Below are 27190 nucleotides of genomic sequence, written 5' to 3' on the forward strand. Positions count from 1 at the left end.
AAACTCATAATCTGCAAAGTTGCCCCCTGGCTCCTTCCATGGGCCTGGAGCACACCCATTCAGACAAAATGCAGGTGTAAGCAAATTTCAGCATTTGCCACAAGGCTGACAGACACCTGGCTTTCTAGATTTGTACAGAAAACTTTTGTTGCATTTGGCAGCAACTCTCTTGTGGAGCTCTTAGGATTATTTTCTTAGTCTACAGACAGACTTGCTCAATAGAGGAAGAAATCTTTGCCAGAAGACATCAGCTGCAGATACCTTTGCTATTTTACTTTGACAACCTAGATAACTTTGGACATTTCAAAAGCTACACATCCCCTAGGACAAGATTATTTAATGCTGCAAACCAACCTTTGGCCCTGCTCCTCAGACCTGATTCTTATTTAAGAGCACAGATTCCACAGAAGTCATGGCATGGCTGACAAACAAGGTATTTTATGCAGAAACTGAGTACTTCTCAAACTCTGCATTGCCAGCCAACTTCCTCCTATACCATCGTGTAAGAAACCAGACATTTACAGTTCACAGAATGTCAGGGTTTGGAAGGGACCTCTGCAGATCATCCAGTCCAACCCCTCCTGCCAGAGCAGGTAATTCCTTTTGTCCTCCAGGCAGAAGGGAGTGGGAGAAGTGCAGTGACATTATACCTACTCCCTGAGAAATGGGAGGGCTTCAAATTGAGCAGCAGCTCATCTGCAGGATGAGGCCAAAGGGAAGATTTTAGTGGCTCTGGCAGGAGCTCTGTCTGGCCTTTCACAGCCAGTAACCATCAGCTCTCCTAAATGATGGCAGCTGCAAGTCTGAGGAAAGAGTGGAGGCAAAATATTTACCCACAAATATCAAATAAATTCCTATGTAATCATATTTGAAATAGGAAATATCTGCATAATATTTCAACATAACTGGAAGGCCCATTGCAGAATCTTCCTCTAATTAAACTCTCCAGTTTATAGGATGTGCTGGGGACATTTTTCTTCAGAGACAGAGGAAAGTGCTAGGGAGTATCAATCTTTGTACCTCTGGTATTGATCCAGAAACTGTTTTTACAAATTGCAATTTGGACGACAACAAATTGAAATTAAAAAGCTTAGTATTCAAAGCAGAAAAAGTACAGAAGTTGCTCAGGAAAGACAATGAGCTTCAGAAATAAACCAAACACATTTAACACAGTTTTACTGCAGTTTACAGGCAGAAGAGCACTGAAAATGCAAAGCCCACTGTGGCTCTTGAAGTGAAACTGCAAAGAACATGTCACAAATTTATAGGAATTACCTTGACAGAGGATGGAATAAAAGTTGAAGTAGTAAGGTCAAGCTGAAGCCTGCCATGGAAACAATAATAGGGTTGTACCAACTTACACAGAATAAGCCATGAATTCAATACGTGGTCAAGAAGTGAGAATGCATTGAAATGAAGGAAAAAAAAAAAAAAAAGAAATTGAACCAGCACAAATAACCAAATAATTCCAATTTAAAATTTTGCAGGGAAAAGATTGAGAGGAGCAGGTGTCTTGGGAAGATTATCTCTCACAGGAATGACATGTATGTGAAAAACAGGTAAATCAGATTAACATTAAATTTACCACAGTGCCCAAAGTATTTTAATTGGCATAAAGTGACACAACACAGATGTCCCAAAAGAGTACAGCCCAAGGCAGTTATTAATACAAACAAGGCATTTTAGTCCAGCAGATAGTAAAGCATTATCAGGATTAAGTATAATTTGGAACATGAGACTGACTTAGAGCACCAAGGTACTTCAGATAAATGCTTTAATTTCACAGTGTGTTTCCTCTCACCTCCATTTAACTAGAAGTTGTATCATTTAATTAACATTTAATTAGAAGTTGTATCAAATACCTGGTAAACTCCACCAGTTCTGCAACTCCTAACAGTAGGATTTTTTCAAAGTGTTCTGGTCCAGACAGACCAAAAGCACAGGTAGTAGCAAGCCAAGGTTCTTTCTGCAGACATCCCAAGGCTGTCCTGAAATGAATCCAGAAGTCCATGCAAGAACACCTGCTGGGATCTTCCAGTCAGACTTGCCACCACTGGAAGTCAGCAAAGATATTACTGCTCCTGCCTGCAGGCTGATGGTGCTGTCCTTATGTGCTCATTGGAACAATACCTTCCAGCTGAGTCATTACATCAGCTGCAGTTAATTACCATCAACTTTTTACTCTGCAAGTGCACGGTGTGGATCAGGAGTATGCTGCCAATGGAACACACAGTTTCCAGAAAAAATTGTGCCACTAATAGCTAAAAACACCAGCAATGTGAATGATAGCAAGAATTGCTAAAGGTAACATGAACCTAACCCAAAGGCAGTCTTTGTTCCAGCAGCTACCAAGTTCAAGTAAATTTTGGGAAAGGGTACATAAAGTATGTAATGGATTAAGATGTGTGTATCACTTTTCAAGGTCCTTTAGCCAGAATCAGTGCCTGTAAATTAAAATTGTGAAAAGAGCAGGAATGCAGCAGTACAACTGAGAAACTGGGAATTTGGAGGGTGTCATGTCTAAGCTGTGCCACTCACAGCCACATAACCTGTGGCTTGCAATGCAAGCTATGGGACATGCTCCTGTTCAGCATGTTTATGCCAGTCCAACAGATGCTTTAAAATACAAAGCAATACCAGGCTAACTTGCTGTTTCTAAGAGCTAAAAGGCCCTGGTTCAGAATTTAGCATAGTTTGAGGTGGTTATGTTGGGGTTTTTTCTGCTAGTTAAAGCAGAAAAATTTACTCAGAATATGACAAACATTGTGCAACACCATGCAACTCTGAAATCAGGAGTAAATTTGGACTCACTCTCCCCTCCAACATCCTTCACTCAGCAGAGGTCATGGCAACAACCACTTGGCAACAAAACCCTTTTCCCTGCTATGAAACTCAAACTGTGCAAAGAATCCACTCTGCAGCTGCTGCAAGAGAAAAACCCAAACCTTACCAACAGGCATCACTGCTTGACCCTTGAAAATAACTTATTCCTAATGAACTACTTATTTATTTAGGAATTTAATGAACTATTAAATTCCTAATGAATTTAATAAATTACCATTTTTCTCCCCAAGTTCCTAGTTTTGACAATGAGACTTCAAAAAAAAAAAAAAAAAAAATCTACTAAAAGCTGCACCAAGACCTCAGTCTCTTTGGCCTGCTAACTCCCAATCACTGAAATGTAATCCACTGGGCCCTGCTCTTGCTGGTTTCAATATGAACAAGAGGGGACTTTAAAAAAGAGAGTGATTATAAGTAGTAGGGAAGTAACACAAGTCAGATGAAAAGAGAGCAGTAAAGCTAACAAACTGTTGCTTTGTGGTTGGAAATGCTAAGAGCAGGAACACACAGTTTACACACAGTAATGCAGAACTACAGCTGGTTTGTATCAGAGAAAGGCTGTGCACATTTGTTAGACTGCAAGCACAAAGCTTCTAAAAGACTGAGAGTGTCTCCTTTTAACCCAGAATCCTTTTGTAAATATTTCAGTACTCACCTTCCCTATCTGGAACAAAGCTTGGCCTCCTTTGCTAGTTTTAAGGAAAAAAATAATCTTCAGAGACATTAGGGAACAGGAAAGTGGAGACTCAGCAGCTACTCCAGGCAAATAAGCTCACACTGCTCACTTTAACCCCCCTCCTCTTGTAGTGGAACGAAGCAATCAGATGCCTCTGATTACCGAGAAGTGGGTGTGAGCCGGTATCAAATCCACCTGTGCCCAATTAGGGCAGGCCCCCTATTGAGGCCTTTCATTGGCCCCCTGGTCTTGCACATGCTCAATAGGGGGCCTGCCCTAATTGGGCACAGGTGGATTTGATACTGGCTCACACCCACTTCTCGGTAATCAGAGGCAGCTGGTTGCTTTGTTCCACTACATCCTCCCAAACTCTATCCTTCCTTATCAACAGTCTGAAAAAGAACAAAACGATCTTCATCTTGATCAGCAGGGTATCTTTGGAAGACTCAAAATGTGCTTAGGAAGCCTGAGTTGCTCTGTTTTCAGTTTTTGTGGAAAGGATGGAATACCCAGCAGTAGCCAATGCCTTATCAATAAATGAAATTAACATCATTTAGTGTCACAGATGATTAGGAACAACAGCTTCTCATTTATTTCAGAGCTTCTTTTCAATCCTTGAACAGTGGAGAAGTGCCAGAACATAATGTCAGCATCACACCTCTGCATCTGGCAGTAAATAAGTAGTTAATAACAACGGGAACTGACTGGCAATGCCACCACAGAAGTGTGCAAGACACAGCATCTGTTTTTTCAGTGAGCGAAACCAAGCTGCCAGGTGCACGTGGATTAACACTCTGGCTCCACTCTCTCTGCTGTGTCAATCTAGAAGATCCTTCTGGCACTTTCTCTACCAGGCACCTGCCTGCCCAGCTGAAGCCCTGACTCCATGATTGCCTTGGTGAGAGGCAGGTGGAGCTGCACAAAGTGCTGATGGCAGCAGAGTGTAACAACAGCCACCTGGGGCAGTACACATATAGGAACATAGCCTAGAAGGCTGTCCACATGCAAAGCTACAGCTGCACTGGGGTAAAGTTCAGTTGTCCACAGAACGTCCTGTCCAAAAGGAAACACACGATTCAAACAACCAAGTGAATGAAGAAAAGCTTCTGCTGGTCGTTTCTGTTAGGGTTTTTTCCTATTGCCATAAAAGGAAGAGATTAGTAACTCTTTTTAAAACAAAAGAAAACAAAACCAAACAAAAAAAACAACAAATGAACAAAAAAACAAAATACAAACCAACCAGGAATTCATGAAGAGGGAAGAAATTTCAGTGAAATCTATGCTGGCACATTTTAGTATGAATTCTCCACCTTATTTACTTGGAAACCTTCTCACTGTGTCCCTGCTTCCCTACCAGGTACCTGACATTTCCTTATAAAATGTTGGAAACAAGAATTCCCACCAGCTCTGTGAACAAACTATGCTACAAAATTATGAGTACTTACTGACAGCTGTTTCCAAGAGCCTGAAAGAACTCATAAAACCAAACTATTATGGGTTAACATTACAATCAATACTCTGTAGTTTAAAATATTCTTATAACCTCCAAAAAGAAAGCATTCAAAATGAACGATTTAAAACTAAACTGAAAGTATACTAATTATACAGTAAACTAATTACTCTGCTTCACAATTTACCAGAGACCAAAGCATACAAACTACTGGAAAGGCTAACTTTGAAAAAGTTAAAATTCCAATCTCCACTTATAAAGCCTGCCTCTACTCATTCTTGCCATATTCTAACTTAATCCCTCAATTTAGAGATGTCTCCAAACAAAACTCATTTAAAAAAAAAAAACACTGTTTACATTTTTTTGATATAAAAACCACTACCTAAATTACTTTTATTATGATCTTTTGCATCAGGAGGTGCTGGTCCATTACTGTCCCGGTAAGAAAGGTCCTCAACCTAAACCTCTCCTGATGTGACTTGAGGATGTTACAGCTCTCTGTAACAATGTGTCCCTGTCCTGTACCAAACTGTCATCCCTTCCATGTTACATTTTCTTTCAGTAAATAAACAATGCTGGTTTCCATGTGCCACAGAAAGGAAAACAATTTAATTTCCCTTCAAATAAATATGCACCCCAAAGTGGAAATTAACACAGACCCATTATCTTTGTTTTAAGCAAGTTTGCACAGGCAAGCAAGAAATCACTGACTTGATTGCTGGGTCACATCACCCCCTAAAAGATGGAGTTAAGGAAACAAACAGCCTTTCTTCTGGTTCATTTCAAAGACTGCAAGGCATACATCTCAGAACCCTATTCTACTCTTTGCAATCCACAAACTGGTTGGAAAAAAAACCAAAAAAAACCCACACCACAGAATGGGAGACTTGTGCCTATCAGCATTTTCTGCTTGTATATTGATTTATGATGACAAAAAGACATTCTAGACCAACAACCATTCTAGGTGGTGTTTATAAATGGGTGAAACTTTGAAGTGTATCACATATGTTGCCCTCAGGCTGAATTTTCTATACTTCTGAAAAGAAGTCTTCTGAAAGAAGTCACAGACTGTCTCCTCCCAGATAACTATCAGGTTGAACTCACTGGAATCCTTCCTGAATCAAAACATTACTTGGGAAAGACAAAGCTAAATTTCTTCAGACAAACATAAATTTTATATACTGGAAATGTACCTTTAAACAAATAAGTCAGAAAACCCACACAAAGCCCCCACTCCAGCCAAATGAAAACAAACATAGGGTAGATTAGTTTTGCTCCTTACTCACTTGGATAACTCAGACACTGTTAGAATCTCCTATTGCACCAAACCCAAGAACTGCTACAGGTTAAATTCTGGTTCTTTACACACCTCTGCACCAAGCCACACCTCTCCCACCTAAAAATACTGGTTATAACTCTGAACTAAGAGGCTGAATGCACTTAAAAAAACAAACCCAAACAAATATTTTTAATTTTTTTTTTAAAAACAAAGACTTCTAGTGAATATCTGGCAAGCATTTTGACTTTGAACACAAAAATATTTTAGACTTTTTTTTAAAATGAAACTGGGAAAATATTTGAAGTTGTTTCACGAAGTGAGACTCTACCATAAATTGCAGGCATAACCTTACATTCCTTTAACGTGAGGCAAGGTTTCCAGGATCAAATTTCTTTATTCATAACATCGTAGTAGGAAGATGCTCAAATGGATGAAAAAAGGAAAAAAAAAAAAAAAAAAAAAAAAAAAAAAAAAAAAAAAAAAAGAGAGAGAGAGAGAAAAAAAGGACAAGGAACATAAAACACACAGCTAGAGCAAAGATAGATAAAACAAACCACATGCTGCCAGTACCTGTGCAGAGCAGTGTTCCCTCACAGCACAGTCACTGCTGTCAGCACAGGGTTTCTCTGTCTCCAGCAGAAAACATTAATTCATATTTTCCTTCCCATGCTTAAGCATTAGAACCCAGTAATGCAGTTACAACTAATGTGGTTTCAGTAGCAAAAGACCATTTGGCAATTATGATACCCTCGTTTGGGTGTATGGTTCATTACCTTCAAAGCTTATGACTGACTTCTTAAAAAGATAAACTTAAATGAGCATTACAGCAGTTTAATAAAAACATGTGCATCAAGATGCACGGCTTATTTGCCTTTCTCCCTCACCAAATAGGCCAAGTTTCTGTGTTTTAATTAAGCCTGACTAGTCCTAGTGTAGACTCAGACTGTAAGAGATAAGAGGATTTTTCCCCTCAAATAATTAAAGTGGATTGAATTAGAAGGGCTATCCTTTCCTAGAGATCTTGCTTTTCCAGAGACAGAACTCTGGTCTGACTCAGCATCTGGGGCTCAGAACTGTCTGTCCCACCCAGGAAGAGCATCAGAGTACATCTGCATCCACTTCCTAAAACATTCACCAGAATGAGAGAATCACCCAGCTGTTAAACCCAACACCGTAATGACACAGAACTTGTAACTCAGCTCCAGCAAGTGTGCAGTGTTAAATTGTGGAAGGATTTGGGATGAGGAGCCAAGCTTCTGGGTGCAGGATGCTCTCCCTCACCCGGTTCCCTATACCCACAACACTCCCATTGATGCATGTGCTGCTCACTCTCCCCACCCAGTCCTCACTTAACCTCCCAACCAGAGTCATGTCAGAAATTTCAAAGAGGACACGACTTGCCACAACAGCAGGATAACCACAATTTAGCCCTCCAAATACACCTGGTTTTGTTGTTTGAAGCGGGACTGTTTAGAGGTCAATTGCAAGTGTGCCAGAGATGGTTTCAAGAGTGTAAACAGCAGCCAGAAAATACACAGCTGCACAAGAATTGGTGGATGAGGGGAAGGCTGTGGATGTGCTCTACCTGGACTTCAGCAAGGCCTTTGACACCGTCTCCCACAGGATTCTCCTGAAAAAGCTGTCAGCCTCCAGCTTGGACAGGGACAGTCTGTGCTGGGTTAGGAACTGGCTGGAGGGCCGGGCCCAGAGAGTGGTGCTGAACGGGGCTGCATCAAAATGGCGGCCGTGGTGTCCAAAATGGCGGCTGTGGTGTCCCCCAGGGATCAGTGTTGGGCCCAGTGCTGTTCAATATCTTCATTGATGATTTAGATGAGGGGATTGAGTCCATCATCAGCAAATTCTCAGATGACACCAAGCTGGGGGGAGTGTGGATCAGCTGGAAGGCAGGAGGGCTCTGCAGAGGGACCTGGACAGACTGGAGAGTTGGGATGATCCCAACGGGATGAGGTTCAACACAACAACGCCATGGGGAGCTCCAGGCTGGGCACAGAGTGGCAGGAAGGGACCTGGGAGTCTGGATTGCCAGGAAGCTGAACATGAGCCAGCAGTGTGCCCAGGTGGCCAAGAAGGCCAATGGCATCCTGGGCTGGCTCAGGAACAGCGTGGCCAGCAGGTCCAGGGAAGGGATTCTGCCCCTGTGCTCAGCCCTGGGGAGGCCACAGCTTGAGTCCTGTGTCCAGTTCTGGGCCCCTCAGCCCCTCAGGAAGGAGATTGAGGTGCTGGAGCAGGTCCAGAGAAGAGCAAGGAGGCTGTGAAGGGATCCAGCAGAATTCCTGTGAGGAAGGGCTGAGGGAGCTGGGGGTGTTGAGGCTGGAGAAGAGGAGGCTCAGGGGAGACCTCATCACTCTCTGCAACTCCCTGAAAGGAGGTTGGAGCCAGGGGGGGGTTGGGCTCTTTTCCCAGGCAACTCTCAGCAAGACAAGAGGGCACAAAAGGTCTCAAGTTGTGCCAGGGGAGGTTTAGGTTGGAGATGAGAAAGAATTTCTTTCTGGAGAGGGTGATCAGGCATTGGAATGGGCTGCCCAGGGAAGTAGTGGATTCTCCGTGTCTGGAGATCTTTCCAAAGAGCCTGGATGTGGCACTGAGTGCCATGGGCTGGGAACTGCAGTGGGAGTGGATCAAGGGTTGGACTTGATGAGCTCTGAGGTCCCTTCCAACCCAGCCAGTTCTATGATTCCGTGGCTGCTGTTCCAACGCAGGAGTGAAGGGCCCAGACACCATAAATAACCCCATATTCCAGACATTCGGATGGCTTCTGACAGTTTTCCTTCAGACACGAGAACACCGTGTTCTCAGTAGCTCAGTAAAACCGCAGTTCATCCAAGTCGGTGAATTACCGGGGTTTTAACACAGCATTTACCTTATTTGTTTTTTCTGCTCAGACTGACGACTTCAACGAGGCAGTTACGCGTTCTTCCCCCCGGATTATCACCCCTGCCCCATCCCAGAGCCAGCCGGAGGGCTCCCCCTTCCCGTCGCCTCACAGCCGGTGCCACCAGAGCCTCTCTCCGGTGGGACCCGAAGAGACCGGTGTGTGTTGGGTGACCAAGCGCCAACAAGAGCTGCCGGGTAGGGCGGGAGAATGAGTGGTACCGCTTCTCCGGGGCTCGGGAACAGAAGTTCTAACGGGAGGGAAGGCTGGGCTGGGCAGAGCGCCGGGTTCGGCAGAGCTCTGGGGGTGCCAGCGGTACCAGCGCTCCGAGCCTCGCCTGACAGGAACGAACGACCTAACGGCCGCTAGGGGCGCGCGCAGCCCGCCCAGCGCGCGTCGCAGCGGAGGAGCCAATCAGCATCGGCTCCCAGGGATTCCCCCAACATCATGCCGAGTACCATAGAGTCCCGTCAGGGATGCGGGGCTAGAGTGGCCGCCCCGTCAGGGGTGGGAGCTCCGGGGAAGATGGTGGCGGCCGCGGGGTTACGCGTGGTGCGGTGCGGCGGCAGCAGCCTCCATGGCGCCAGGGCTGTCTTCTCCGCCGATTGCAAGCAAGTGGGGTTGGGGATCCGGCTCTTACACCCTCGGCAAAGGCGCTCCGGAGATCCGCAGCGGCGGGTTGGGGGTGCTGTCCGGCTGACGTCCCCGCGGGCCTGTTGGCCGGGGCCCTGTTGGGATGGCGTCGGGGTGACGGGTGTTGTCTTCTCCAGGTACCTGCTCTGCGCCTCCGGAGACTTCGTCAAGATGTACAGCGTGGCCACCGAGGAGACGCTGCGGCTGATGGGGGGACACGGCGACCTGGTGACGGGCATCCAGCTCAACCCCCACAACCACATGCAGGTCTGGGGGTGCGGGGGAGCCCTGCCCGGCTCTGGGGGGCTGGAGGCAGGCTGAGAAGGAGAGGGAGGCGGCTGTAGTGTCTGTAGTACCAGAGGGTTTATTCAGTCCCCCCTCGGGGGGTTGGAACTAGGAGGTCCCCTTCCAACCCCTCTGATTTTGTGGTAGTGTTGCCCAGCAAATGTTTCTCCTAAATCTGCCCGGAACAGTAAATGTCACGTCTGTTTTCTACCCAAAAAGGTATGAAACATCATGTGGGTGACACTCATAGAATGGAATAACTGAAAAAATTCCTCTTTTTTTTTTTTTTTCCTTGTGTGATTAAAGGGAGGGAAGAAGGATGTGGGATCAGCTCTGTTTGCTGTGGTTGGTGCTTGCCACTCTTCTCCATCTGCTGATGCAGGTGCAGATTTGACCAAATCCCTGCAGTTTCCCAGTCCCTGGCAGCCCACTTCCCATGGTCACTGCTGCTCCTGTTTCCTTGAGGGCTTTTTTGATGTGTGTGCCTGTAAATAAACAAGAGTTCTTTGGCAGGGTGGACTGCATCTGCACGGGTATGGACAACAACTGATGTAAATCTTATCAGATGTTCACATCACTGGTACTTGAGAATGCTCTGTTCAGTCTCAAGTGCTGAAATGCAACTGCCTGTTGGGTTTTATTTTCCACACTTCCTGAGGGTGTGTATTTCAAGCCAGAATAATGATGTTGTGTTTCCACTGCACAGCTGCTCTGTGTCTTGTGTTTGTGATCAGCTGGAATTGCAGCTCCATCGACCAATCTTCAGTTTTTAAGCTGTGAGTTTGTGTAAAAGTTGACTCTGATAGATCCCCTTAACATCTTCTTTGTTGGTTTTCCTCAGCTCTACTCTTCCTCCCTTGATGGCACCATTAAGCTGTGGGACTTCATGGATGGGATTCCCATTAAAGTAAGTGCAGTTATTCCTTTGGAACACAGGTTGGAATTATTCTTGACCCACAGATGGCAGAAGAAGGATTTCTGCAGCTGCTGCTACAGATGAGCACAAATCAGTCTTGAGACCCTGCAAGGCACCTCTGGGTGGCAGCAATGGGGTGTGGGAGTTATCTCTGTGCCACTGCAGGAATTCCTGGGGATCTTCTAGGGAGGAAAAAGATGGGACATGTCCTGACACCCTGACTTTGGTACCTGCTGCAGTTCAGTGCCCAGGGTGGCTCCTGGGGAGCTGCTGCAGTTTGTGAGGTGCCAGTTGGAGTTGTGGTGGTGGCTTGGGAACAGGGCTGGGAAGTGTCCCCTTGCTTCTGTTCTGTGCTAAGCTGAGGCACTTTGCTGTGGGGGGTCCCTCTGCTTTGCACTGGGACCAAGGTACCTTTGGGTTTTTATTCAGCCTGATGTCTCATGTTGTATTAGTACTGTGTTAACATTTGTATGAGTCTTATAAAGGTCTTGGAATTCTGTTTGGCCCAGGACTGAGCATTTTAATGAATACATGAAGACTTCTTTAAGGCACTTGTGTCTTCCTGAGTGCAGAAATTCAGCTGTAGTTGTTGTTCAGAACCATAGTCACAAGTTTAAAACTGGCTGACCTTCTTACTCTTCTTTTTTTTCAGACTTTCACTGTAGGATCCAAACTCCTGGCACTGTATGCACTTGCTGGTTCTGAGGACTCTGTGTTTGTTGTAACCCCCAAGAGTGGGGAACAAGGTACAGAGTGATTCTTATCAGTCATGAGGGGACTCGGGCTGGCTCTGAGCTGCTGCCATCTGCTTTAATCCCAGTGTCAGGGGCTGGAAGGGACATACATTCATTTAGAAAAGAATTCTTAGCTCCTGTGGCAGATGTCTGCAGCCCTGGATTTTGTGCCTTCTTTTTCTGTTTCCATTCTATGATAAATCTGTTTTATATTTGTCTAGAAGAGTGCTTGCCTTCCTTCTGAAGCACATGCTGCACCTCTCTGGTGCTGGAGATGCAATAAATCCTGCCCCTGACACAGGGTGTGCTGCACCACCTGAGCTTACTTTTCTACCTTAAGCAGTATTAACATAACTTGTCCTGTGTAGCATCATGCCTAGATGTTTCTTTCTGTAATTTTGTCTGAAATAAATACATCTTTATCTTCTATTGTACTGCTACAAGTGTCAGCTCAGGGCAAAAATTACACCCCTTGGTTTCTGCTTAGAGTTGCACTGCTACACATGGTGTAGTCCTCATTCTTCACAACTGAATCAAAACAGTGCTTTTTTTGAAAGGTATTACAAACAATTTTCAGGCTTACAGAAACCCTTGGAGGGTGCTGACGTGTTCACCATACAGTAGAAGGGGTGTAAATCCCTTCAATAAGGGATGTATAGCAACTTGTTGGTAAAAACCTTGTGCTGACAGATTTCTCTGTGCTCAGATGCATTCCAGCTGGTGTCAGTGAAGCTGCCAAAGGGAGCAGGACAGGATTTGGAAGCCAGGGAGCTGTCAGTGGTTTTGGATGGTGTGGATGCATCCCCAAAGAGCACTGCATTTGGAAGAGAAGTATGTTCACCTTCTGGGGTTCTTTGGTTCTTTTGGGTGTTGGTTAGAGTTGGTTTTTTCAATATATTCCCAGCAGCACTGAAACAAAGTTGAAATGAAATGAATCCCTGTGTTTGTAAAACCTACCCTTGCTTTTGTTTAAAAGAAATACCCCCCAGCACTTGCATTAACTGATATAAAGTAGCATTAACACTTTCCATGATGTTATCTCCCCTTTTAAGCACTTTGTAGAGAAACATTTTCTTGCATGTGTAAGAACACAGTCTGTGTCTCCTAACTTGTGTTTCAACAACAGGGTGAATACGTGGCATCAGTGAAGGAGGTGAATCTCCAAGTTTATTTCTTCAAACAGAAACAGTTGAACAGGTAAGAATGAAAATGTCAGGCACCAGTTCAGTCCAACAGCTCATAAATGCCTGTTAACTGGTGATATGCACATCAGTTACTTTAGATTTGTCAGCAGCCATTTGGGTTTATGCTGGAGGGGGTGTAGTTGGTTTATGAACAGCTCTCCACAGAGGCAGAGGGTGAGCTGATGGCACTGGGAGTTTCTTTTCAGCTCAGGCATGTGTTTTTTTCAGTTCAGTGCTTAGGCTGATGCTGGACTGAAACAACTAACATAGTTAACAGGCAGGCAGAGGAAGGAAGGGTGAAAGAAGAGAGAGAAAGAAGGAAAAGAAATTCAGCTTGATTGAAGGCAAAGAACTAATGAAATAAGAGAAACATGAGTCTGTTTTTCTGGTCTTTGGTGGGTTTTTGGTTTTCTTTTTTTATTTTTTTTGGAACTGTAGCAACTGCGAGCTGTTTAGTTCTGCTAGTCAGAATTATTTTTATGTGCATTAGTTGATCCTCTTCCAACCAAACAAAAACCAGCTGGGATAATCCAAGTTGCTTTCTGAACTCCTGCAGGTTTGCTGTGGGGGGAATGAAGACAAAAAGTGGCAACAGTCACTTCACCTGCATTGCCTGCCATCCCACTGAGGACTGCATTGCCACAGGCCATGCTGATGGGAAGATTCGCCTCTGGTATGCTCCCTGGGGGTGAAGAGTGCCCCTCAAGAATTGGTGTGACTCTGGGAAGGGAGTGAAACCTGAGCAGAGCTGAGCAGAGCAGTCTCAGTTGTCCTCAGGGGTGCTGTTCTCAGGAGTCACCATGAGGAGGGAACTGCAAGTCAGGCGCAGCTGCAGCACTGATGCTGAGTTGAGGGTGCAGCCTCAGATGGGGAAATATCCCTGACAAGCTGTGCTTCACCAATCCAAACTGAAAACTAGTGCAGGAGCAGCTGAAATACCCCCTTATGTCCAGTCCTTTGTGTCCAGTTCTGGGCCCCTCAGCACCTCAGGAAGGAGATTGAGGTGCTGGAGCAGGTCCAGAGAAGAGCAAGGAGGCTGTGAAGGGATCCAGCAGAATTCCTGTGAGGAAGGGCTGAGGGAGCTGGGGGTGTTGAGGCTGGAGAAGAGGAGGCTCAGGGGAGACCTCATCACTCTCTGCAACTCCCTGAAAGGAGGTTGGAGCCAGGGGGGGGTTGGGCTCTTTTCCCAGGCAACTCTCAGCAAGACAAGAGGGCACAAAGGGTCTCAAGTTGTGCCAGGGGAGGTTTAGGTTGGAGATGAGAAAGAATTTCTTTCTGGAGAGGGTGATCAGGCATTGGAATGGGCTGCCCAGGGAAGGAGTGGATTCTCCGTGTCTGGAGATCTTTCCAAAGAGCCTGGATGTGGCACTGAGTGCCATGGGCTGGGAACTGCAGCGGGAGTGGATCAAGGGTTGGACTTGGTGATCTCTGAGGTCCCTTCCAACCCAGCCCATTCTATGATTCTGTGATTCTGTGTATGGGCAGGAAGAGCACACGAGTGGAATTGTGTGGTTAAGAACAAGGTGCACCCAGAGGGCACTGGAGCTGGTGTGGTTCCTTCCCTCCCTTTGCATCCTTGGAGCTGCAAGGAACTGTAGTGCAGAAGTCAGGAGGGGTTGCTTGATTCAACTCACTATTTCCTTCCCTTTGCTCTGCTGTGCTCAGAGAACTGTTCTCCTCCCCACACAGGAGGAACTTCCACCACAAGAAGGAGTACACGTTTTCCACGCTGCACTGGCACCATGATGCTGTCATGGACTTGGCTTTTTCTGTGGAGGGTGAGTAGAAGAAAGGAAGCAAAACAAAAATGCACTCTTGAAACAATGTTAAAAAAAAACAAACTTTCAAAGTTGAAGAGTTGCACCATGGTGGAAGAAAATCCATAGAAGGTAGTTCCTCCACTTACCAACAAGTTAATATATTGAGTTTTAAATATGTCCAGGTAGGATCTGAAATAAAAATGGAAACAGCTGTTATTTTTTTATACACTTACTGCTATTTATTATGTAAAATACCTGCCTTCTCTGGCAGAATGTAAAATCTGACCTCTCCTCTTACCTTTTTTCCCCCACCTCAAGTCTCCCCCCAGCATTTCAGTACTAATAGTGATAAGTTCTTGCTTGCATCCAGATAACACAAGCCATTCCTGTCTGAACTCAAACATTGTGGCAGAAATACAGTTACCTTTCACTTGAATTGTGTGATCTGAACTGTCCTCCTTAAGGTATTTCTTACTGCAAAGTACTTCTGATACAAGGAGAACAATTCAGCTGTATGCTAACACAGATATTCAGCTGATGGAGAAAGCAATGGGATCTGCTACTCCCAAAGCAGTCTTTACATTTTACTGGAGGCACAAATTCTTCTTATCTGATCCAAGTTTCTGTAGTAATTTAAGATGGGATAATGAAAATTGTATCCCTGTGTATTGCCAAGGCTGGATGGAGGAATAATTGCTGGGTCTGTGACAGTTCAAGGAAGCTTTTTGTGGAATTGCCTGTCCTTGTAAACATGGATGCTGATGGCATTTTTTGTAACCAAAACCTCTAACTGCGTTTTTGTTTCTGGAAAAGGAAGCAACTTGCTGAGTGGGGGAGTGGAATCTGTTCTGGTTCTGTGGCACAATGTATCAGAGCGTCAGAAGGACTTCCTGCCTCGCCTGGGCTCTGCCATTGAATACATCTCTGTGTCCCCAGATGGGGCACTCAGCTGCACCTTGCACAAGGACAACAGTAAGCCAGAAACATACTTAAGTGTCACTGAATGCAAAATGGAATCCAGATCTGTATGGGTTTTATTTTGTTATTTCAGATGAATGAACCAGGTCCTGCATACAAGTTCAGTGTGGGTCTGAAAGAACAGATGCTGATCTTTTGCTTTCATCAGCTCTGTAAATTTGCCTGACAACTGCTGTAACTTGGCTTTCCACCCTGATGTAGGGTGCCATAAATTGGGAAAAGATACAAATTTATAGGATTAAGAGCAGTTGGTGAAGTCCCTTTCCCACCATGAAGCCTGGTTAGGTTGCAGAAGACTTTTGCAACATTTTATCTGCTTTTCTTCCAGGAATTACAATAATCAACAGCAACCTAAGGTTTTCCAAAAGTATCCAAGGCCTAATCAAAAGTAAGTGCAATCAAACTTATTGTCCACAGGAGGGCAGGACCTGCCATTTCCCATCTGAGGTCATCTGTCATCTGATGTTTTGTTCCAGGTACAGATGTCAAGACTGGTTTAGTGGTTGATCCTAGAACCAAAGCTTTGGTCCTGAATGGAGAGCCTGGCCACTTGCAGTTCTATTCTCTTCAAAGTGACCAGCAGCTTTTCAGTGTAAGTTGGGTGGACCTGTACTAAAATTTTTAATCTATTCAGTCAAGTGCCTCAATTTATCTGAAGACTTGATATGGCAGACAGAAAAAAAGCCAGCAGATACACCATGATACTGGATTCTGGGCTGTTTTCAGCTTTGTCAGAAACTTCTACTTGCTAAGCAGAGCTAAATGTTGAATAAATCTTTCAAACTAGTGTGCTGTTCATGTTCAATGTAAAAAATCTATGGGAAAAAATCCCTCCAAAATAGCTGTCTGGATTTTTTTCTACACTTAACATTAGCAGGGAATGTACAAGCCCTGATTAAACTTTCCCCACATTTTTTCAATGCCACAGCCCAGTGGCAGTCAGTGCTGTCAGGATATCCTTTGTGGGTTTGTGAGTTACAGTTTAAATCTCCACATGAATTTTTAAATTTAATTTTGGCCTTGTTTTGCAGTTGGATATTGTGCAACGACAATACATTCACCAGGCAGGTCTAAACCAAACTGACTTGGTAAAAATTGCATTTAGTCCACAAGGCAAGTGGTTGGCAACAGTAGAAGAGAGAGAAGAAGCAGCTGACCCCGAGTTACAGTTGAAGCTGTGGTTCTATGATGAAGAAACACAGAGGTAAGGATAAAGGACCTGGCCTCCTAGGTGTCAAAATCTAAAGTGTCCCACAGATGTCTCTGCAGGCTGTGTTGCACAAAGGCAGGGCTTTTCCAGATGAGGGAATAGGACTCTAGGAAAGACCCTAGGGAGAGTTTAGCATGCATGTAGCACACATCTGAAACAGCTGAAATAAACACAGGTTGGAAATAATTGCTTGGAATCTGATTTATGTGTATTAATCAGGGTGGTTAATTGCAGGAGCTTTCATTCACATAGCAACTTGGTATTAAAAGTCATGGACTTGATGGAATGGTTCTAAAGCTTGGTCAGTTTGCCCACCTCTGTCTAGAAATTCATAATTACTTGGTTAGTCCATTTAGGGTACAGCTACTTATCATTTGATTGTTGATTTTTTTTTCTTTAGCTAACATGCATCTGGTCCATTGCATTTTCCTTTATTTTCTTAGTTACAAAAAAAAAATTAGAAATTGTATTTTGACTATAAATTGTTATTTTCTTAAAGAAGAAACAAAGCAAAATTTGATCTGTGTAGTAGCTATGTGACTGGTCTGAAATGCTGAAAAGACCACCCAGAGCTAAGGTGAACTTCTGAGTGATGCTTGCTCAGTGATCATCCTGCCTCAGTGCTGATCAGGGAAATCCAGTCTGTAGACATGGTACCATTTAGCTGGGTCACTGGACAGAACTTCCCTTGATGCCACTTCTCCTTGCCCCTTCCAGATTCCCCTTAGACTAAATCTTCCTTAGAGTGAAATCTTCCTCCTTGTTTTCCTGTAGCTTTAAGCTGAATACTAGAATAAATATGCCCCATGAGGACCACATAACAGACATGTGCTTCCGTGACATGGATGAACTGGAAGATGACTCTCTGGTACTGGTAACAACTGGCAGAGATTGTGTGTTTAAAGTCTGGGTGATGGTAGAAGACACAGATCCAGAGGGTGAGTATGGCCAAGAGGTGACTTAACTCCTGCTACCTGGTACCATTCTGTAGAAATTCTGATCCTAACTTCATCCTTTCCAAACCAGGCATTGTCCCATGCACTTATCTGTTCCTGCTGTTGTGTGGAGTAATGTGTTCCCCTGAGCAGCCTCTGTGATGGAGTTTTCCCAGAGGTGTGCAGTGTTAGGGATTGAGAGAGCAGAGACTCTGCTGAGCCCACTGCAGCCTGTGGGGCTTTGGTTAAAGGATGGTTTGTGGTAAGGACTTTTTCCCTGCTGGGCAGTCTTTTTGTTGGAGGGAACAGGATGCAGACATGTGTTGCTCTGTTTTAGTTGATTTAGAGTAAAATAACAGCACTTTGCCATTCTGCAGCTCCACCACTTCAGAGTTCATGTTTTTGAACCTCCTTCCCATTAGGTGTTTGCCCAAGGATGGATATTTGGGATCCACTCCCAGGATACATAAGTGATCAACTTTCACCTCTCAAAATGCATGCTGATGTTCAGTTGTTTCAAACAGAACATCTGAGGGATCTGTGTTTTCCTCTGTGTGCCTTTGGGTGTGAAATACAAAACATTTCCAGCTTCTTCATTTCCTTTTACTTAAATGTTGTTATTGTGCCAGGCACACTGAAGTGAGCTGGAACCTTCCTGCCACTTGGAGGTCCTTATCTTTTCATCCTCCCAAACAGATGTGAAACAGAATGTCAGGTTGGAAGGGACCTCAAGGATGATCTGGTCATCAGGCAGGTGTGAGTTTGTTCAAAAGTTTCCATTTTGAACTACTCAGGTTTCCATTTGGAAGAATTGACTTTCTGTTACCAAACTGCTCCTCAGCAGTGGCTGCTCATGAGAAGAAAAACAAAAGCTTGTAATCATTTACTTGGAGTTATGCATATATTTACTTAATAGCAACTCCCTCAATTGCATTTGAAAGAGGTTTGTAGGTTTTTTTTCTTTTTTGCTTATAAATGACCCTGAGCCTAGATTAAATCCGTACTTAATTAGCAGATAGTTAGTCTTGAATGCCATATTGGAACTCAATAGGATCTGTTTCCTTCAACAAGATTGCTGACTGACCTCATCAGGGTTTTGGGGGTTTTTTGCTGGTTTTTAAGGGACTGTACAGAGTTCTGTTCCATGAGATGTAAAAGTAGAGATTAGTGCTGCCTTCTGTGGTGTCTTTGCCCAGCAGGGGCAGGGTAGGAATGCTCAGGTAGGAAGACTGAACATGCTGCAGGCTTCTGTGCAGCAAAATCAATAAATACTTCTCATCTGCAGCCTGCACCTCAGAATGTTTTGATTTGCTGCAGCTCTCTCGTTCTGCCTCTAGATGGTGCCATGCAGTTTAAATTGTTTCTAGCTGGTTTTTTCAGGCAGTTCTTTTAATCATCAACTTGTAGCTATTATATAAAGGGTATCTTAGCAGAGGGTGAACTTTATTCCCTTTCTTCACCCTACTCATGTGTTTCAAAAGCATTCTGTATCCTTTTATTTGTTCTGGGAAGCGTATGGTATGTGGTAAGTACATCACTTTGCTTCTGTTTATTTTCTGGTAATTACCACCAGTGGGAGAGGTGTCCCACAAGGAAGAATGCTGATGGGTCACTTGGTGATCCTCAGACTTTCTGTAAATGAACTGTGAGCTCTGCTGGGCTCAGATGCAACCCATGTTCATGTGCAAGAACAGGATGCCTCCAATGTTAAATGTCAAATCTACTGCAGTATCTTTTTTTCTTTTTCTAACACCTGCCTGTTTGAGAGCACAGTTAATGTAGCTGGCAAAGTAAACATGAGTATTGTGCTGTCAGCCTCAGCATTCACTATTCATAATGCAAAACTGAGGACCAATGGAAAACCTGCTAGAGGTTTCTTGTAAGACAGGAGAGAATCTCTCTCCTCTTAAAAAATACCTTCTGAACCAAAACTCTCTTGCTTTTGACCCTATTTTGCAGCCATAATAATTGAATTCTTCTTTCTTCATGGGCTGACTTGAATTAACAAGCTTGTTTATTCAATGCAGCACAACAAAGTGTGAGCTGGAGCTGTGACTTTGTAGGCAGCTACCACAGCTACCAAGCTACCAACTGCTGTTTCTCAGAAGATGGCTCTTTGCTTGCTGTCAGCTTTGAAGAAACTGTCACTGTGTGGGATTCAGTCACTTGGGATCTCAAGTGTACATTTTGCTACCCAACTGGAAAATTAAGGTATGGTTTTTCATCTGGCTTTTCATGTCTTACTTTGAACTCTTAGAAAAGAGAGAATCCATTCATAGCTGGTCCAATACCTTGTATTTGTTCAGGCATGTGTTTTTCTGACTGCTTCTGGAACTTGCTTCTCAGAGTCATTAAAGCAGTAACGGTGGAGGTGTTCCATGCACTTGCTGCCAGGACACACCTAAAATGGAAAACAAAGCATTGTTTGATCACAGGGTTTTAAAGAATCATAGAAAGATAAGGAGAATTCTTGCTTCCATCTTCTTATGTGCATGTTTGTAAGCTTTTTTTTTGTGTGTGATCAAGTCAGTTTTGTTTGCTGGTCCTCCAAGATGAGAAATGGAGAAAAATTAGTCTAAAACTGGTCTGCAGGAAAACCATGGCAGTTGTTTAAACCACATCTTTGCTGTATCTATAGAAAAAGCTTCTCTTGATAGCCTGATAGAATACCAAGCTTTTCCCAGGACAGCTGCTCCTCTTTAGCCTTTACTATGTGCTGTATTAAAGGGAAATTAATTACTGAAGGACTGTACTCAATGGTTGTATTAATTGCAGAACTTCACAGGGCTGTGCTTTAATACAGCAATTCCATCCCTTACTTGTTTTTTTGAAAACACCATGGCATTAGGAATTAAAAAGCTGTTCTATTATTATCAGTCAAGAGAATGAGAAATTAAAATAAGTGAAAACAAATCACGAGCTTCCTTGAGTTGGAGCAGCCTGTAAAAATAACCATTTTTAACTACTTTCTTTCCAGTGCTTCAAGTAGAAATTCTTTAATTATTGAATTTATTTTCTAGTCTCACTATGAACACTGAATAGTACTTCAGGGTTTGTAAATGAAGCCCTTAAAATCATGCCTTGGCATCAGAATGTTGGAGGAACACATAGTCCTTACAGATTTATGCATGCTTTTAAATCCCCCAGACCTCTGGGGTTGTTGTGTGTAAACTTTCATTCCACTTGAAGTGAAAGCAAAAAGCAAACTTCTCCCAATTTAAACATCATAAATCATAACTGAATGTTTCTGTGACTCGTGAACCATCACTACATAGAGAAATAAAGGTGAAATTTGAAGGTCACTAACTTGTTTTGACTTTTTACTTCTGTAGGAACATCTGCTTTGGGAGACTAACATGTTCCAAGTACCTTATTGGTGCCACTGATAATGGCTTTCTGTGTTGCTGGAACCTGCTGAGTTGTGCATGTAAGACCAGCTTAAATGCATGCTTAAATGTCTTAACACTTGACTTTGCTATGAAACCCTAAAATAATTGGGGTTTGATTCCAGATGGACCCCCTACAAAATGTCCTGTGGAAATGGAATGATTTTTATACTTCAGTGGAGACACTGTCCTGTCCAGTGTGTGTGTGTGTGCTCTGTCTGCACGTGTAGTCAATTCTGAGGTGATGGGTGAGCCAACGTTTATGTAGAAGTTGCTAATATTTGTGTATTCTTGTTCTCTGTGAATAAATGAAGTGGCTTGCCTCTTCCAGAGGTTAAGGTCCTGTGTGTCTTTCCCATTTGACCTTTTGTTTGGCAAAGCAGTGGGACAGGACTGAATGCCTTCCTTTCATGCCTGGCTGTTGCTCTGTTTGCTTTTCAGTGGAATGGAGTGCCCACCTCAACATATTAGTTCTGCAACCTGATCCTCTGTCAGAATATATTGCTGCTATCTCCTGGCTCTCCAAAGAGTCCAGCTGTAAGTACAAAGGCTTCTTTGAAAAGCAATAGTGGAATTTAAAACTGTGAAAGCATAATTTCCAGAAAAGATTTTCTTAGAATTCAGCCCTGTGAAAGCTTTTGGACTGACTTCAGTCAGTTTGCACCTCTGGAAGGCTGAGCCATGTCTGACAGCAGCACTAAAGCCTCTTGGCTCCTCTTTTTTGCCTCCAGCTGTGAAGTTTCTGGTGCTGGAAATAGCACGTGATTAACCATGTCCTTTGGGTGAGGGTCTTGTGTGTTCTGACCCTCTTTTGTAAATGCAAAACTGCTTGAACTGTACAGCTACATTTTAGAGCTTTAACTATAAATTCTGCTTACTCTTCCTGGAACAACTGTTCTACAGAAAAATTAATTTCCAGGTATGTTCTCTGGATTGGAGTTCTGTGAAACCTGCAGTGCAGGTTATCCAGTTACAGTTTTTGCAAGCCAGTGCTTTGAGGCAATCCTGCCCAGCTGTTACTGACTGTGAGACAGAGGGATTTGACAGCTATCCAGGAAATTAAAAATCCCACCATTTAAAGAGGATACATTTTTGGTTTTGCAGTGTTTGTGTTTAAACCAAACGAGCAATGGCCAATCTACATCCAGAGAAACCTTTGTAAAGAAAAGATCCAGCTTGCTGCCTTTGTTCCAAGAGATGAACCTGAAGTGACAGGCACAGAAAAATACCTTTGGCTAAGAAGGTCCCAACTGTTTTTTCTTACAGACACACAAGTAAGGAATGGGGATTGGCAGGGGGTTCCTGGGGAAGCAGCTCTTTCATGAAAGCAGGTGGATATAAATCTAAGAGTTTCCTTGGGATTTCAAGACAGCAGAAACCATGCTTTGTTCGTTCCTAAAAAGCTTTCAACTCTCCAAACAGCTTAAGCTGAAAGTTGGTTATTTACAGGTTTTCTACTGCTAACAAATTCTGCTACCTCATTCACACAAGAAACTACATAATTGGGGAACTTGGCCTATGCTGTTCCACTTGAACAACCACCTAGAAGCTCTGTTCTTGATGATTATCCAGATGTTTCATGAGATACTCAGTTTTCCCTGTAATTTGTGGGTGGGTGGTATTTCCCCAAAAAAGCCTGTCCTGGGGCCTTTGGGTCCATGCCTGCTTCCTTCCTGTTTCTTTATAAATTAGAGAGGAAGAGATGTGTTTGCCTCTTCCATTTGACTGACAAAAGCTTTTGGGCCAGGCAGAAGCTTCTGGAGACAAAGTATAGAAATATGAAAAGCAGTTTCACATATTAGAACTCTGCTACATCTTTTTTTGTTTTCTTTTTTTTTTTTTTTTTTTTAGGAACTAATGACACTTAGCACAAAGTCTCTAGAAGAAAGGCTTACACCATCAAGCAAACAGGTACTTCTTGTGGAAGTTCTGACAGAGATGTACAGAACAGTCCAAAATTCTGTTGGTGCTGCTCGTCTGTCAGGTGCAGATTTCCTTCTGTCATGAAAACACCTCAGATGGAGTCATAGGCACTTAGCTGGTGGGGCAGTAATCTCTGTTTGCTTATTTTCTTGACAGAATTGCTGTTTGTAAAAACCTTTTTAAAAGTACTAGAAAAATACTCCCTCTTTTTCTTATTACCTCTAAATAAAAAAAGTGATACTCTTCTAAAAGGATTCAGGCTACACAAATGAAGCAAAACCACTTGATGTCTGAATAAGCTCTTTGCTCAGCTTGGTTTCATTAACAACTGTAACCTTGAGCATGGCCTGAACTGTGCTTCCTGGTGAGGATGCAGAGTTGTCAGTCAGTGGTGACATATCAGTGAGAAGGAAATGACATTCCAGTGTGTACTTCTGGGGAGAAGTAGTCTGGAAATTTGATGTTGGTTCCAGTTACAAAATTAAGTAACTCAGCAGATGATGCTGGGGGTATAAATTATCTTTATAATCATAAGTGGAATCAGGAAACCAGATTAATTTTTCCAGCAGGTGCACCAGCTTTGGTATTTGGAAATCAGTACATCAAGCAATTAAAATTTGGGGTTCTGGGGCTCAGATCCTGCAGAGTTTCATTTACCTCTGTGTAGGACTCTCAGGATGCCTGTCAGAGAATGAGGACCAAGAGCCACATGGCTTAGTTGAGGCTGTACTTTGGTAACTTGGACTGAGACAGAACCTGAGATCTGTGACTCTAAAATTCTAACTCTACATTTTTCAAGCTGGCAGTAGAAGAAAGCCTTCCTGTGACCCCATTTAGCTTGTTGTTGGGAAAGCACAGACAGCAGCAGTCACGAGAGGACACAGACCTTGGAAAAAGAGTTGTTGGTAATAAGCCTGAGCAAGACTCACCTGCTGTCAAAGAGGTAGGAGTTATGGCAGTAAGCATACAAACAAAACCATAACAAACAAGCTTTCACAAAGCTCCTGTTTTATCTTTTCAGCTTTTGCACACTCCAGCACATGTTTTGCCATCTGCTTCCTTCCTCTGCCCTATATTTATTAATTCATTGCTCATCTCCAAGGAGAACAAAAGGTAAGAAAAATTAAAGAATGTTGCTTAGCTATTGAAGTTATTTTAAATCATGTACATATTTGTTTAACCTGCATAAGAAGTTTGATAACACTCTTAGTCCTTCTCTTGACAGAAGTTAGTGGAACACTTTATTGTGGCAAGATTTTTAAAAACAGCTCAGGTTTTGGGGAGATAAAGGGACAGGCTGTTCAATCTGTTGCTTCTGTTTAACTGTTGTTTGGCATAAAGTGCCAGTAAGCACAATGTTGCCTTTAGTACTCAAATGTTCGTTATGAATTTAACTTTATTCCAGGGATTTAAGGGTTTTAGTTTTTATTTTTGGAGAAATGTCACATTCTCAACATTATTTGATATTATGGGGACTTCCTGAAAATCTTGGATAGACCAAGAAGTTAATCCTTACAACTAGTCTTTAAAAAGTTTTAGAACTCCAACTTCAGCCCTCATTAAGCTACAAAACATGAGTGTACAGTGTGAACACAGCTAGCTGTGCATGTCTTGCACTGTATTCATCCCAGTTTAATGGAGTAAGTACTGTGATAGGTGCTTACAACACAGTGTAGCTTGCTCCTCTTGAGACTGATGTGTGCCTCTAGAAAATGCATGCAGGCACAGGGATAATGACTCCAGTCTTCCATTAGGACTCATTTTGTCACTTATGCTGAAGCCAATTAAATGCTTGTGCTTTTTTGTACAATCTATTCTTTAAAGAAACTCTCCAGATGAAAATAGCGTTTTTTTTATCAGCTGCCATTCTGGAGTTGAATATTGGTGAAGACTGGGGTGAGGTTGGTTGACAGTGCCAGGATTTACCCAGAAAAAAACTCACCAGTTTGAGTGGTTTTTACATGTGCATTAAGTTCTGCCCTAAACCAAATCTCATCAGTTCTGCCCCATTGTGTTGGTTGGTATTGCTTTGCTTTCTCACTGGGTGACACATGCAAAACTCTTTCTGCCACAGCAACAAAGAACTGGAAAAAAAATCTAACACGAGGCATGTGTAGAAACTTGTTACCTGGAGTTTCAGTCCTGAAAAATTTGGGAGTTCAGTGGCCTGTGTAAATATTTGCAGGTGTAGAGGTTGTACTTTGACACTGGTAATTGGTGTGGTTACCTGTAAGGGCTGTAGGATGGGGCCCTTGAAGCCAGAAGGGAGCAGCCACTTTAAGCCCTTCCCTGTGTTGAAAACAAACTGTTTTTTTTATAGAAGCACTCTGGCTCCTATTGTAGCAATTTTTAAGACCATGGCACCTTTTTGAGATTTGGGAGAGAAGAATGGCCTTCTTGACTATTATCTCACCTACCAGTGTCTCCAGGGTTTCTAATCCCTGTAGGAGTGTAAGACTGTGACTTTTTACCTGATGCTTATCTGCCTGTTGTGACAAGTATTACACTTGGAGAAAGAAAAATAGTTTGTTTCTTCAATTTACTTAAAACAGAGGACAGCTGTTTGAAAAATGGCTTGTCACTGAGATGGCAAGAGAAGTGTAATAGTTTGTAAGTAGCCCAAGATTAAAATAAAAATAAATTAAAACCTCATGTTTTCTTAGTTGTTTGCATGATAACCATAGTGGTAATTACATGAAAGTACCCGTTAGTATGATGATTTCATCTTCATTACAGTGTTGAAGAAGTTGCTGATGAAGTAGAAATGCAAAGTGAAAATACAGAGGAGGATTCTGATGAGGAAAGAGATGTTACTGAAATGGAACAAGATGGTACAAATCCTATGGAGTTATTAGGAGAGATGACTTGTAAACTGTCTAAATCCCAAGAAAGAGAGCTACGAAAAATAAGAAAAATGGACTACAGTTGGCTATCAGCTTTCTAAACAGACATTTTGCTTTTTATACTGTAAACTAAAGCTTTATGATTAAATTTTCTTCAGAAAAATCTTCAAGTCCTTTGGCTGTACATTTTAGCTGCTTCTCTTTCCATAAGAAAGGAAAACTGGGGGGAGGGATTAAACTTTTGAAAAGTTGGTTCTGCTTCTGGTTTTCTTTGTGACCTTAGAAAACTTTAAACCCCTATGGTTGTTTTTTCCCCAAAACTGAGTTTCATTATCTGACTTATGATTAGTTAGCAGCTTAGGTGTAATTTTGCTGAAAATCTGCCTCCCTGAGGCTGGGCCAAAGCACCAGCAGCAAACTGCTCTGGTTCAGCAGACTGCTCAGCTCAAGATCTGGTAGGGGAAATCTTTGTAGTGCTAAGTTATACAGGTAAATAACAAGCTTCCTCCTCAGGATTTCCTCTCTGGCTCTTGAGACAACTGAGAGATGGCTTCAAACACCTGATTCCAAACCAGAAATACCTGCTTGTTTCCTGCTGCTCAGAGAATGTGGAGATTCTTAGGTACAGGGTGCTTGGATGGATCAGAGCAGAATGAAACCTTTCCAAGCATTAAGAAAGCTGTGCCCTGTGGCAGGAGATGTGTCTGCTTTCCTGGCAGCCTCCTGAGCAGTTTTAAGGAGTAAATCTAAAGGCCTGGATGGGAATGCAGTCTCCTGAGGTATCACAGGAGGAAGCTGAGCTGGTGGAAACTGCACAGCTCACTAAAAGCTCTCAGGAAACAATGATTTGCTAAAAACACTCAAAAATGTTGAAACTGGAAGGATAATTCAGCTCTTGTCAGTGCAGACCATGCTACTGCAGTGGAAACAAAGTGGAGGAGCTTTTCCCCCCCTCTCCTCCTCCAGCACCAGGTCTTGGAAGGCAGTTTGTGGCTTTCTGGAGGGGGGATCCTACAGGCAAAACTCTCTGCTTCCACCTCTGTATAGAAACCCTTGAAATTCATCCTTTAGCCATCAGGGAAAGCAACTCAGATGGATTTTGCTGGAAGGTTTACTTCTGGAATTTGAACATGGGTGCAAAAAAAATAAATAGGGGCAGGGTGTGCATTTCATAGCAGATGGAGACAGAGAGCACACACTCCAGAACAGAGCAGTCACTCCTAAGCAGCCGGTGAAAGGAACCATTAAAAGGAAGTCTACAGTA

At 43.2% G+C, this 27190-nt stretch overlaps 1 protein-coding gene across 2 annotated transcripts; it reads left to right on the forward strand.

Moving 5' to 3' along the window:
• Window positions 1-9639: 9639 nt before the first annotated feature.
• Window positions 9640-26178, forward strand: WDR75 (WD repeat domain 75). 2 transcript variants are annotated; one of them, XM_008496942.2, is made up of 21 exons: window positions 9641-9750; window positions 9910-10039; window positions 10899-10964; window positions 11626-11719; window positions 12414-12538; window positions 12834-12904; window positions 13448-13564; window positions 14581-14669; window positions 15465-15623; window positions 15958-16017; window positions 16106-16221; window positions 16661-16833; window positions 17614-17777; window positions 19802-19985; window positions 21107-21201; window positions 21602-21697; window positions 22265-22434; window positions 23012-23071; window positions 23883-24026; window positions 24105-24196; window positions 25820-26178. In XM_008496942.2, the coding sequence occupies exons 1-21, from the start codon at window positions 9665-9667 to the stop codon at window positions 26025-26027; spliced, it is 2499 nt and encodes an 832-aa protein (XP_008495164.2). In that variant the 5' UTR covers window positions 9641-9664; the 3' UTR covers window positions 26028-26178. The 2 variants fall into 2 exon arrangements, with proteins under 2 accessions (XP_030310449.1, XP_008495164.2); XM_030454589.1 differs by lacking the exons at window positions 23012-23071; window positions 23883-24026; window positions 24105-24196; window positions 25820-26178 and adding an exon at window positions 23151-23174 and having other exon boundaries at window positions 9640-9750; window positions 22265-22491.
• Window positions 26179-27190: the final 1012 nt, after the last annotated feature.

Source organism: Calypte anna, chromosome 7, assembly GCF_003957555.1.
Source record: "Calypte anna isolate BGI_N300 chromosome 7, bCalAnn1_v1.p, whole genome shotgun sequence".
Lineage (NCBI taxonomy): Eukaryota > Metazoa > Chordata > Aves > Apodiformes > Trochilidae > Calypte > Calypte anna.